General features: G+C 33.3%; 2 protein-coding genes across 2 annotated transcripts in view; both read right to left on the reverse strand.

Moving 5' to 3' along the window:
* Positions 1–14,514, reverse strand: part of LOC142974232 (beta-1,4-glucuronyltransferase 1) — a 30,731-nt gene that overhangs the window by 3,021 nt on the left and 13,196 nt on the right. The window lies entirely within an intron of this gene.
* LOC142974236 (trypsin-like) lies at positions 245–6,738 on the reverse strand. Its single transcript, XM_076116416.1, has 5 exons — positions 5,336–6,738; positions 4,689–4,935; positions 1,802–2,051; positions 1,282–1,431; positions 245–921 (listed from the first exon to the last, which is right to left on the reverse strand). The coding sequence occupies exons 1-5, from the start codon at positions 5,382–5,384 to the stop codon at positions 775–777; spliced, it is 843 nt and encodes a 280-aa protein (XP_075972531.1). The 5' UTR covers positions 5,385–6,738; the 3' UTR covers positions 245–774.

The raw sequence follows: 14,514 nt of genomic DNA on the forward strand, positions 1-14,514 counted from the left end.
TTTGAAATGGATTCTCGTGTGTATAGAAATAATTAATACGTTTTTCAGAACACATTATCTAAATTGTGCCTCATTAAAGTATAGTTACTTATATATTTTTTAACGAATATCAAAATTAACTTACTTTAACCAGAGATAACTTAAATCTAAAGGATAAGTCTATAAAGAAAACAACACCATCATAAAAAATGTATTAAAAATGTATTACAAAAATAAATAAAAAACTTTTATTAAAACAGTCTACACAGGGCTTAAGTATATCCCATGAGTTTCATACATTTATAACAAGAGAATGTGACATAATTTAACATTTCTAAAACTATCACGATTTGGAAACTGTTCAAAATCTGACAAACCATTAGTGGCATCAAGCCAAATTGTACCTTAAATGTATTGGGCTAGAGCACAAATTGCATTGTCGTTTTTGCGAAATATCAGATGGCTCCAAACTATTAGTTTTCTAGTATAACAAACAAGACGAACACAATCTAAGCAGTCAAATTGCTCACTAAGAATAGTGAAAAATAATATTAAAAAAATTGTCCTTCTTGGAAATAATGGTCGCTAGAGATAAGGCAAACTTGTAATCAAGACTAATTGATATTACTGAATTAAACACTATTATTGTCAAATCACGAAAGCCAAATTACTTATAAATGTCATAATACTGAAATGACAAAAAACTGCAGATGATAACTTAAACCCTGTACTAAATACTTAATCTATCACAGAATCGCTATTTTGAAACTAATATGTTTGAGCTAGAGCTGTGTTTCAAACTCCTGTGTTTTCCGTCACCCAATTCCTGAGAGACGCTATGTTGGTGAAGACGGTTGGTGATAGAGGAAGGGCACATCCTCGTGCGAAGGACACCACACCGAAAGCTGTTCCTCTAAATACTGCTGGACCACCGGAGTCACCCTGGGAAGATTGGGAATAGTTAAGTTAAGTATGGAAAACTTGCAAATTTTTCTAACAATTGTCAAAAATTGTGAAGTTAATCACTTATTTCGTCAAGAGTTAAAGAAGATATTTTTTCTTTTCTAATGATATTAGGTAATCTAGTTCGTTTCATGAATTAGATTAATCATCGACAAAAAACTGGATAAGCCTATACATATACAATTACATGAAAACTATTTATTTGAACGGTTAAAATTCGTATAATCTTTTCATTTAAAACAAAACACATCAAATATTTAGTCTACTTAATTTACCGACAAAATACCTACAATTTCGAGCCATCTACGAGTACTAGCAACTTTATAACTTAATGGTTACCTGACAAGAAGATACTCCTCCAATAAGGAAGTGTCCTCCACAGAACATGTTGTTGGTCAGTGATTCTCCGTAAGACAGTCGACAGAGCCAGTGAGGCACTACAGGCACGTTGGCTTCCATCATAGTACGAGGGATACGCCGACCTCCAGGCTGGGAATTAACAAAAATATGAGAGCAACGAAATTAGAGTACAACGCTAGCGAAAAGTGATAAAGAGGAATGAAGTAAGTTGATCTGAAAATTAAAATTAGTATCGTACAGTTTCAAGTATAATACGGCACTAATCCAGAGTTTTTACTGGAATAATAAGACTAGATATTTTTGGTCAGAAGACGATCGATCAGTTGATAAAGTCAACTACTCTTTAAAAGGACATAACGAATAATAAGTAACTGAAACAATACCTGAAGAACTTGACTAATACAAGTGAATATTTGGTAGGAATCACAAAGGGTCAAACTAAACATGTCAAACTCTGAAAGGCCACCAATATTTCTACAAAAATCTTAACAACAATTACCGCAGTCAAACCCCATCCAGTAACAGTCAGCCTCACCAACGGCACCGCTTGTCTGATCGCCGGCAGTCTAATAGGCTGTATATTAGCATCAAAGGTCAACGGCCTGGCCAGTCGCAGCACTGCTATGTCGTTGTCGAACCTCGGCCTGCCGTACTGAGGGTGGACGACAACGTTTGCCACTCGGACGATACGACCGCCAGAGTCACGGCGAGTACTGCCGACACGGAGACGAATGCGGGCAGGCGCTGTGCTAAAATAATTAAACACAATATAATAAATAAAATTACATTTTTATCCCTCAATTTGAATTAATTTACTTCCGTATCACTGCTGGGCAAAGGCTCTACTCTTGGATTGAGAAAATAGTTAGGTTGAATCCACCACGCTGTGAGGAAGCCGAATTTTCACATAAGCAGTGCGTTCCGAAAGCGATTATTCTATCGATTTTTAAGAAGCCGTATTGACCTTTGTACTTTAGAAATACTTATTTAATTATGAGTGAAAACTTTACAAGTAACAAAGTAATTAAGAATTATGAAAACAATAAGAAAACTAGCAATGGTGTTTCGAAAACATTGATCGAAATCGTTTGCGATTTGCTTTGTGAGATTGCGGCTAGACCGAGTTAATTATATTTAGATAAAAACTAACTTCCAATGATAATATTGATAAAAAACTAGCCTACAATTGTCATAATATAAATTTAGATTTAGAAACTCAAACATTTTTGTCTGATTATAAAATTACTTGTTCTTAAACAGCAAACCTACGCGTATTGCAATTATTATATCCACAAGCGTACTCCAATATTACCAGTATGTAAAAAAATATTTATCCAAAATTTGTACACATAAATTAATCAAGACTTCCTACAACCTCGTTTAATTATACTCGCAATGAATGCACTTCATATTTGCTACCTTAAAAGTAATAAAAATACGTTACCACTAATTCTATTTGAAACTGAAATCATGGTTTTCAAGTACTAGGTCCTTCAAATACCGATAAAACCTCGTGAATAACATTTGCCCAACATACGCTACACCGTAAACTCGTGGAATGCCCACTCAACCAAAACATTCCCACTAGTGAAGGGCTCTTCAACTACGGTACAGTCGGATACAAAAATCATTGATTGAAACTGGATTGTAAAAAAAATGTGTGGAAACGTCGGTATTTGGCGTGGATAGGAAAAGCAGCAAAGATAAGGCAGATTTGCATTTGAAAATTCCAAGATTGAACGTTTAGTTACTAATCATATTATTATAAAATCTTATCCATAGTCAAAGAAGAAATTGCAGTTTGCGGTTGCTATTGCTTACGAAATATGTAGTTTTTGTACTATGTCACATGTTGTTCTATGTTATAATATGAACTAAAGGAAATCATTCATTTGGATATGTTTTTAAAGTGCCTGCATGTAAATAAATGTATGTAGCATGAATTTTATTCTTTGTAGTCTATACTGCACAAGTCTTAACAATAAATAAGCACGTATACGTTCCACACTATTTGTCTTTTGTCTCTGACTGTACACTACGGTACGCGGCACTTGATCAAATATTCACCGAGGGAAAAACCAGATGGTCATGACGTGAATGACGTACATACATACATACATACACTATGTTTATGTTCAGTTTTAACTTGTATGATGTAGGGTAGCTTCTAAGGGTATACGATGAACATAGTAAGGTGAAGTATTACTTCTTTTACTGATATAAAAACGATGCTCGAATTTTCCTGTTATTAGGTCACAAACGTCGAATTTTGAAACATCTCTTAAACTATATTTTCTTCCTTATTTTACTTTGTTTCAGTGGATTTTTTAACTTTCATCTCCAAAATTGTATACAGGACTTAATGCCAAAGGCAAATGGTTCGAGTTTAATCAATTGAATTTAAGAGTCGATAGTCTTATCTTGTGTTGAAGTCAGATACTAAATTGGGACGTTACTCTGACCAAATTATTCTCCGTTAGAGTTGTTTTAAGGCTAGGCTGTATTTTAACAATTTATACATGAAAACCTACAGTACCAAACTGTTTGATAAACATCAATGGAACTGAAGGCAAAAATTACTCCACTTTATTTCGCTTTATACCGTCCAAAAGCTCAAAGGCATGCAAATTCTATGGAAATTAAACTGCCTTACTCCAAGATATTTCTTTGGAATATATAATTTTACGCGTCGCTATATATTAAAGAAAACCTTTAAAGTGATAAGCAACATTAAAGTCATAAAAGCTAAGTCTGGTCACAGTTTTATTATTGTTCAAGTCGTAAAGTTTAGAAGCGTTACGATTTGACCTCGACACTTGGAGCGGGTACCAAGTAGGCTAGTCTGAGAACAATATCTCAGAAATTTACTACAGCCAGTAAAAAGTATAACTATTTTTATGATCACTGATAAAATGTAACGTCAACAGAGGCTTGTTTACGAGCACATTAAATCGCCTTTGATTTTTCTGGTGGCTGAATAATTTCGCTTTAATGGACAAGGATTATGTTTCAATCTTGTTGTTATAGTTTACGGCCTGATGGAGGTGCTTTCAGAAGCCTTTTGGAGGTTCATAATGTAGAAAGCTTTTGTACGTTCTTGGACATGTTGTACAAAATATTTGAGATGTAGGTTGTCAGATATATTGTAGAATAATTACTAACATTAGCTAGATATCTTCAAATATATTTAACGTGAAGACAAGGATTTTCTACACTTTATCTACAAAAATTTAAAAATATATTATTTAAAATAACTATTGAACTTCGAAAAAATTATCTCCCTTACATAAAATGTAGATAATAACTTGCAATAAAGGAGGAAACTCTATTAGGATAAATAGAACAAAATAAAAATATCTTAAAAAAAATGGTATAAAACTACTTACTTCTGTACACAATGCGCCGCCGTCATCACATAATCCTGGCTGATGATGAACCCTCCACAGAACGAGTTCCCATTGATCACCATGGACACTTGGTAGGGATGCCTGTTTACCGACGTGGCTCTACCACCTATGATCTGACCACTAAGTTCTGGACAAGCTGCCTCCAACTCCACATCAAGTTCTTGGCCGTCTGTATTCTGAACATTATCAGTAGCTTCTGCATCTGCTTCTATTACTTCTTGGACATCTAGAATAATTGTGTAAAGTATGAATAACGTAAGTCGTATAAATGTTAACCGAAAAGCTGAAAAAATTGTAGCAATATTATTTGGATTGTTAACTAATGTTTATGTTTTTGTAGTTGATAAAAAAATGTCTAAGAAATTCACTTTTGGACGCACTAAAAGAAATTATTTGTGTTCCAATAGTTCACAACGTATGGGATGTAGATTATTTTATAATTCACGATATTTTGTAATTTAAAGTAACATTAATTACTACTTCTAAAAATAATTTCACTGATTAAGAGTTTCTAATAGAAGTAATATTGCCACCAAGTTTTTAGCATAAATTTGTAAGAAATATACTCAAAAGTCCATTGCAATCCAAGCAATTATTTTACAAGCAAGAACAAACAATTTACTCACCAACAACAGTCAATAAACACAGAAACAAAAACACAGATCTCCGGAACATGATAGCAGTCACTTCAATAGCTTTACAGCAAATAGCCGATAACGTTGACAATGTTCTAATTCAAATGATTGCCAAACTCGACCGTCATTTCACACGGTCCGAGCCGAGGTTGCGACCTTTTCACCTGCTTAGACCTAGCTGATAAGTCAAGGTGAGGTTAAGGGAGAAAAAATAATGATGTAATGCCTTTAGGAGTTCCATGAGATAGTCATAGCTAGTTGCGCTTACCAGTAAACGATGGGTTAAGCAACCTTAGCGGGAATATTCTATAGATGGGTGACCAGTATGGTGTTTGAGATGAACGTCTCCGAGTTTCTGGCACGTAAAAATCTCAATTGTTGTTAATTATGATAGCCTTCGGGGGACCTGAACAATTTTGGCACTAGGTTTATCACTAAATACGTTAAATGAATGCATTAGGACTTTGCAAGCATTGCATTAATTACTAAGAGTTAACGTGTAAAATAACAATAAATTCGACAGCTTTCAGTAGAGTCCTATAAGTGTTAGGTTCCAAACACAAAAGGTCACAATCCAGTAATTTAAAAAATAAAAGTGGTTATCACATCTGGTATTCATAGATAGGTAGGCGGCAGAGAAAGAAGTATATGTATTTCTTAGTAAATACATACATTGAGCGTCAGTTTTAACAATACCATTGCGAGAGGCAGACGTTAGCTCAAGATTTTGACACTTTAAAATTCATTAAAATGTTCCTATCGAAAATATTTGCTACTTTTATAAATAGATTTATTTCTCTATTGTTTACAGTTCTTGATTGACAGATGATGGTATAATTAGTTACAAAAATAACGATTATCAACATCAACTACCATATGGCTCGCTAACGATCTTAGTATCATAAAGCAATTTCAGAGAAATAACTCAAACATTTTTAATTCGAAGTAAACATTTTATGTGCTGGCACTCCGACTCGTTTATTTATAAAACACTAACTTTTGCACACGACTACGTTTGAACGTTTCACACAAAAATTGACATACGCGTTGTCGAAATCTCTACTAGCTGTTAGAAAAAAGAGAATATTTTTCAACTATCACTCGTCGGAACGATTGAATAAAATGTTTTCGGATTTTTTGCTTTAAGTTGTTAAAAACGGGTTTTCCTATATTTTCAGGTGTTTTTGGTTAACAGTTTATGTGAACAGGCCACATCGTACTATTTTGCAAGTGGTAGGCTAGTTTAGTTAATTTAGTTTAGTTTATGCGAAGATTTGGTCGGTGACATCGTGAAATGTGTAGGTCTGCAGTCTGCAGTGGACGAGAAATCGATATTTGTACGCGTACTGAGGGGGCCCCCTATACTCAACAGTGCTTAGAAATAATAGATAGTTAGGATAGTTTAGGCTTTTATCGAGCAATGGGATGACGCAGTTAAGTATTAACGGTAAATACAGACATTAAAAGCTGATCTTCAGATCGTAATAAAATGTTCAGTTTATAGATTATGAAATAAACATTAATGAGTACAGACACAGCTGTTTAAACAAATTACAGCAGTTGTTATAATTTTACATAGACTGAAACATGTTCAGTTGCACTTTTACAAATGCAATGAAATCCATATGACGCATGCTTGATTAACATTATAGAAGTTTATTTTCTAGGCTGTATTGATAGTGACGCTATTACTTTTATGTATTTTATTTCTACACCTCTGCTTTTATTCTCTTCTTACGCTGCGTATTATGAGTTCGGAACCCAGATGAAGAACTTATTTGCAAGCTTAATTGTATGCTTGTGTTTGAATCATATCTGTACGCTATTTATCTTTTGTTTTATGAAGTAAAAATGCAAAGAATCACGACTTTTTCCTATAGAGGTAACTGAATAACGCCACTTAGTACGATCCCTACAAACTCTCCTTGCCTTATTCACATCCATACATCTTGTCGTACAGGACCGCCGGTTACGAGTACTACGCACCTGACCTTATTTCGAGACGTCGCCGATAGGATCTGTGTATATCTTTCTTATGCTTGCCCTCCTGGCATTTCCAGGGTGATATCTGCTCTGCTAGTAATATTTCATCATGCCCTCTCTCCCACCAATCATGAGCTAAACTGCTAACTGTTTAATTAATACAATACATCACATAAGATATTAACCGCATAGTTGATGCATATTCTAGCAACATTCTCTGTTGAATATCATAGCAGTTAGCATGATCAATACGTTGATGTGCTAGTATTGATTGCTGACAGTTCGACGACACAACACGGTTAATAGAAGAAGGTAATACAGTATTAATAGATGCGATTTTTATCATCAAGAATACTTGTGTGTTATCAGTCGTCTAGTTACCATAGTACAAGTTCTGTTTAGTTTGGAATCAGTTTTAATGTAATTGTGTGAATTGTAAATAATATATTTGTTACTAGCTGACCCGGCAAACGTTGTATTGCCATATATATTTTTTTTATTATGACGTATGAAAAATAGATGTTGGCCAATTCTCAGTCTTACTCAATATGCTCACAAAATTTCATGAGAATCGGTCAAGCCGTTTCGGAGGAGTGTGGCAACGAAAACTGTGACGCGAGAATTTTATATATTAGATTATTTTCCTGTAAAGGATACCTTTTTGTGTTCGTATAGGGACATATTGCATTGAATAAACAAATTTGTATAATGAATGTAGTTTTAAACTTTTATTTTTCAAAACGAAGCAATACCACGGTACTATTAATAGGTATTTACTGCTAATGAAAATCTGGTTCTGTAAAAATGGAACAAAGTTTGTCTTTTTGTTTCGTGGTATAAACAGAGTTTCAGCTTTTCGAAACATAATGTATTGCATACTTTTCCCTAGGAGAGTTGCAACAACACAAGGAAAAGAACATGGTCTATTCTGAGGGGCATTAGAAATAAGGTTCACCGGATTCAAAATACGGGACTAAACCAACTATCATAATAAATAAATTCTACTTCACCACCCACTGCCAATGAACCCAAGAACAGCTAAATCAAATATTTCCATTTCATCACATCTTACAAAACCTAAAATCAATTATGCATCTAAAAACAAGTGTCACAGATTTATTCGAACATTTTCTTAAAATATTCAGTTAAATTCAATGCCGTTGAAGATCAATGCGAAAATAGTCGAATGCTGAGAAATCGGTAATCGATTGGAGTGAGAACTGTAATTCCTGTAGTGTTGGTTAAAATATTTAGCGCGGCGACACGGATTATGATTGTTAGGCGTGTGTGCACCTAAATTGTTATAGTTTTTCGGATTTGTTTGGTTTAGTGAAATGTCTCATAAGTTACTAAACTTAATGTTAAAAAACATGGATTTCCTGCTACTGGTTTACTTAAGTAAAATGCATAGTTGTAAAAATGTTTCGAATACGCTTTATTGGCGAAGAACTAGAATACAATTCGATATATTTTCAATTGTTTTTATTGCCACAGTATGTTTTACGTTTGTAAGAATTTGTCTTGTATTTATTTCTTTGATCATAACGATATTGTGTAACATATAATTATCAAACCATTATAAAAAATAAAATAATAACCGAACCTATTTTTGAATTTTCTTCGAACTACCTGTATTTTTACTTTATACATTAATTCTTACGCCTATTCCCCATTAAAACCGCCGCATAATAGTAAAAAAAATCTGTGTGGACATTTACAGAATTTCTCCATTAAAGCTGGCGAATAAATGTAATAAAAAAATCAGTTTAGTTTACAGAAGTCTATTTGATCTAAATTAAAAACTAAAGTTGCAGTCACGGCACAAAAACCAATTTTAAATCGAACGGAACATATTCATTCGCCGCGTCCTAATTACGACGAGTGGGACAAACAAACTCACTAACACACATACCCAGTATTCAGACTATTTTTACTCATAGCAGCCGCGCGGTAAAAATAGTCCTATCAACTTTTGCAACACGGCTTATGAAACGACTTGCTTTTGCTACTGACTTCATCCGTGTAGACCGATATTTTGTAGTAATAAATATCCTATTTGTTAATTTAGATAACAAGCTATATGTGTGCCAGATTTGATCAAAATCCGTTCAGTTATTTGGTTTAAATATACTACAAAAAGCTAGCGACGAGTAAGGAGCAATAGTCCAGTACTTGGTAGTAAACATCACTGTGAATAAAATTGTTTAATTTTAAACACTATAATTAAGTTACTTTTGTATTCAAAAGTTACCCCTTTTACAGGTGTGAAAACTTTCTGGCTTATAAATTGGCAAAGATTATTTTATCGTCGAATGACTGTAGTGCAATTTATTACACAAATCTTTTATTATTCAAGGAATACTAGAACTTTTCAGTGATAAGAACAAAGTGAGCGTAGAGACATTTTCAGGATGAAAGATTTGTTATTTCAATAGGTGGTGTGATGACATTTATAATGCGATTTCTAAAAAAACACACAAGTTCATCAAACTTAAAAGATTCATAGTGAAACATTTAAAAGACTTTACAACTGCTTAATAAAGATAAGAACGTATATAATAATGTTTTTTTTAACCCACCACTAAATAACTAATGTTTCCGACTCAGGCGTTAATTATTAACATTAGGTAATTAATCCTCAAGTAATTAACTACTAACTAATTCAAGGCATTTAATGTTGTTAGGTCACGAACGATATGAAAAAATAATGTAGGGTAAAGTTCTAATTTTTGGGTCCATTTTATAGCCTTGATACCTCGATTTGCACAATGTATAATATAGAAAAAATATTGTCTGTGTCAAAGTTATAAGAAATCCTTAATTAATAAACAACAACAATTATGTAAAAAAATGTTTTCTTTTTTTTAATTTTGTTGTTAGATTGTCAATACTATAAGTGTCAATATTTGACCTAAATGAATAAATTATTTGATTAATTATTATATCACAACTTTGAAATCATTTTTCTTTATCTTACAGACTAATCAGTCCATAGTCATATTCTAAGTATTATTATCTAAGTACCTTAATATATAAAAACAAAATGGACAATACTCATGAACTGTAAAAGCCTATCTACACGAGACCACATTCCTACCAGCAATTAATAGAGTTCAGTGAGAGTGGGACAATTGATTGGTGTGACACAATGGAATCAATGAGCGAGATACAACTATCGGCTATACTTGAACCGATGATTCACCGACCTTCAACCGGCAACCAGCCGTGACGGACCTGAACAGAACGTGCTACAAGGTATAAGCGATCAAAGAAGGAACAAAGAATTTAGCGAATGCAGACAAAAATATAGACTAGAAAAGACGTTAACATAGTACATTGGGATTGACTACTTTGAAAACTTATTTAAGTCTTTTGTTAGTTAATGTTTTCACATACAGCCAGTAAACCAATTAAATTCCATTATATTTCCCCGCTTGTCTCATGATTATAATTGATAATATCTGGCAAGAAAATATTTTGTTCTGACTAAACTGAACACTGAATATTTTATTTGGACATTTATAAGTGTGGTGTGTGTTGTATCTCTACATGACATCATGCATTAGAAAACACAATTTCTACCGTTCCTTTAGTACCCATTTTGCATGTGACAACAAGGATCGAAGGCAAAACTATGTACCCAGTACCTTCATACAGCATAACGGTAAATGCTCTGTTAAAAACGCTATTTTCCTATCACTTATACTCTACAATACGCAGCCGATACAATCTGATGTTTTTTTTCAGACGGTCGTAGAAATTCTTTGACCCTCGTTAACAAACTGTTAGTTAATCCGATACTTACATAAATAGACCACAATGCATGTTGACCATGGACTTCTTCCAAACAGTATGACATTGTTTAGATTTCAATTAGTGCTCTATATCTAAGTAGACCGAGGTAATAGACTATGTAGGTAGGGTGTATAGCAACGACTACATTGATTCCGGGAAAAGTAAAATTATGATCGTGACCACGATAAATGTAACTAATGTATTTTGCGGTGTAAATAATTAGTATACTATACTTTTATAAAAAAAAAACACCGTGAATGAGACTAGTTGAGCATTTTAGCTTATAGGTAAGCCGCGATAGTTTGAAAACATTAAAAGTAAAGTTGTGTGTGTAACAATTAACCACACTAATGTTTAATTAGACTCAAAATTATAATTATTTGTGAGTTATTCCGGTCTGATCCCCCAAACCGATCCACTACCAATTAATATTATTGCTAGTGGATCGGTTTGGGGGATCAGACCGGAATAACTCTTATTTGTCAAGTACTTAAATAGTTTGTAATCTTCTGCCGTAAAAATGTTATAAGATCTTTCGGAACTTTTCTGATCTACGTTTTAAGCCTTCTTAGTTCTTTCCAGTGTTATCTGAATAATCTTGTTGTGGATGTTATCTTTTTCATATAAATTCTAGATTATCATGAGATAAATCACAAAAACATCACTATGAAGCTAATGAACCAATTTATGTCTTGCATCAACTTTACCCCATTCCTTACTTCCAGAATCGCATGGGAAGTCCGTTCCTGGTAGTACAATGTTGTATTTTGCTAACATTAGCGATCATGATTCTCATTATTAGCCCAAAAGAACGTAATAAATCAGTCTACTGCCCAAGATCCACATAAATATTAGGTCATGCCTTCTATTTCTGTAGCGACAATAGATCACAATAAACCTTGATAGACTAAAGCATAAACACCAATTAATTAAGTTATAAGTAGTTCTTGAAGGTGTGACCAAGTGGCAAAGAAATCGATAAATTAATGAGGTTAGAACTTTGCGGTATTGACAAAGACACGCCTAGCCGTCGCTTTTATCCATACTTCATAGTAATATAATGTAGTACTAGTAGGCCACGAATTCGTTCGCGTGACAACATTTTCCCGGAGTAAAAAAAGTTGTTTTAAGTATAACTTTTTAAATTTTATAATATAGAACTTATAAAATACTTGTTTGCAAATTTGCAACAAAAGTGATTAACTTCCTAAAAATATTGCGGCTAATTCACATAATACTGAGATGTACAAAGGGTGACAATTGAATCTATTTAGTCATTTTACATGAAATAGTAACAAACCCTTTTCATTAACAATTTTAGATGTTAACAAAAGTCTAGTAGAAAGAAAAGGTAGTTGTAAAGACTATTTAAAACGTAATTTTAGAGTAGTATAATGTATTAATTTCCGTTTCAAAATTAATATTCAATCAACTAATCTAAACGTGTAATGACTAATTAAGTGTGAAAAATTATCAAGCAAATTGAAAAAAACTGAAGACATCAGCTTCTTCAACTTAAAATTCAACAAAAAATCAACGTATATTTCTTAAAATCCTCCATTATTTTACAAAGGGCGTGAATCGCGGGCACATTCCGACGTATCACGTTACAACGTAACAGCGTTACATCGCGTCACAGATATTCAGCGCGCGTATATTCATAAATACCCGCTATTTATGTAACGCCGCGTACGCTATTGTTTCACGTACTGTACCAACGTGAATGAGATTGAATATTTATTTGGAGCTGGAGGTAGAATAGAATATAGCAAATTATATTTTACTGATACCTATTCATATTATTGTGAATTACTGTCCTTTTTATTTTTTCTGTCTTACTAATAAACGTGATGTAAGCTGTTATAAGTTACACATACAGTGTTTTTTTACTGATATACCTACAGTTTTAAAATTTATTGGAGGTGACAAAACGATTGTTGGTATAATTATGGTACTGTTTTTGCTGATTGATCATTGAAATGTCTTCAGTTTATACACTTCAGGCTTTTATTGTCAGAAAAAGAAAGATAGCTGTTGATTGTGTTAATTGATTTAACAACTATTTCGACTAAAAATTCACTATTTACAAATCTTTACCGTACAGTAAAACTCCGAACATCAAAATCAGAGGTGTCATATTACTTATGGTTCGACTTCAGTAAAGAAGCTCTACTATCCTTATTTTATATACTTTAAACACTTCTGCATTCTTTCGTTATTGTGCATCACGTTAGATGTAATATCATCTCTATTTTCATCTTAATCAGCGCATAATTCTCTAGAGCTGTTAACACGACGTTGATAAATCACTACAAGTCTGTTATAATAAGATGTTATTTTGTCTACCACACATACATACACATACACACACGGTTGTGTAAACAATGTTCACACGCTGCATTCCGTGATGACGTTATTTGATCTTTGTTGGATTAGAAATATAACACTGTTTTAAAAAAGACGGTACAAGAAGGTGAATAAAGCATAGTAGCTACCGGATTGACCAACAAATATGTTAAGAAATTCTCCAAAAAAATTAGTAAAGTATACAGAAAAAAAAATAGCTAGCATAGCAAAACGGTATCAAATTCGATTCTCTCCGTTGGTTGCTACAAAGCACTCTACGCATCTATATTACAAATAAATTAACATGCCAAAAATTATCATCTTAAGGGTTAAAAACAATGAACTATATAGACACCAATCCCGAATTCCTTCTTCCAAAAGAATTGCACCAAATACTAGTATGTAGCGCATACTAAAAATCAACCTTAGTTTATGGAGGGCAAATATGAAACTCCTCCATCATCATTACGGCTAATCCAACACGACTCTTTTGACTTTACAAACAAGATAACAGCACCGCTATTTGGCAAACGCTAACATTTTTTACAGACGAGTTCGACAGACGATGCACCGTTTACATGCAAAATTGTAAATAGCACCAAACAGCCCTCTAACCCAGACACCTACAATAAAAACAACTACATGCAATAAACTGCATACTTCTCCATCCATTGCACCGTATCGACAACAAAACCATTAAGATAGTTGAAGAAAAAACGCAATGGAATTTAAATAGCGCCAATATTTCTCGTGAATCGTTTCTCTTGGTAGAAGCTGTTTCCGAATGCACTAACGCTGGAAAATTCGACGAGCTTCCAATGTTTACGTGTTGCGATGTAGATATTTTTAATTCTGGAGTTTATGTTCAGTAAATAACGCCGGTACTACCCACACTCATACGTAATCTATTCTGATGGAGTATTTCAGTTTATGAACGATGTTTTCCACCAAATAGTAATGGAAAATTATAAAAAAAACTAGAAGAAAGACAAAAAATGATCGTTCATAATATAGGCTCATATTGGTTGTCTGAATATTAAGTAAGT

Source organism: Anticarsia gemmatalis, chromosome 7, assembly GCF_050436995.1.
Source record: "Anticarsia gemmatalis isolate Benzon Research Colony breed Stoneville strain chromosome 7, ilAntGemm2 primary, whole genome shotgun sequence".
Taxonomy (NCBI): domain Eukaryota; kingdom Metazoa; phylum Arthropoda; class Insecta; order Lepidoptera; family Erebidae; genus Anticarsia; species Anticarsia gemmatalis.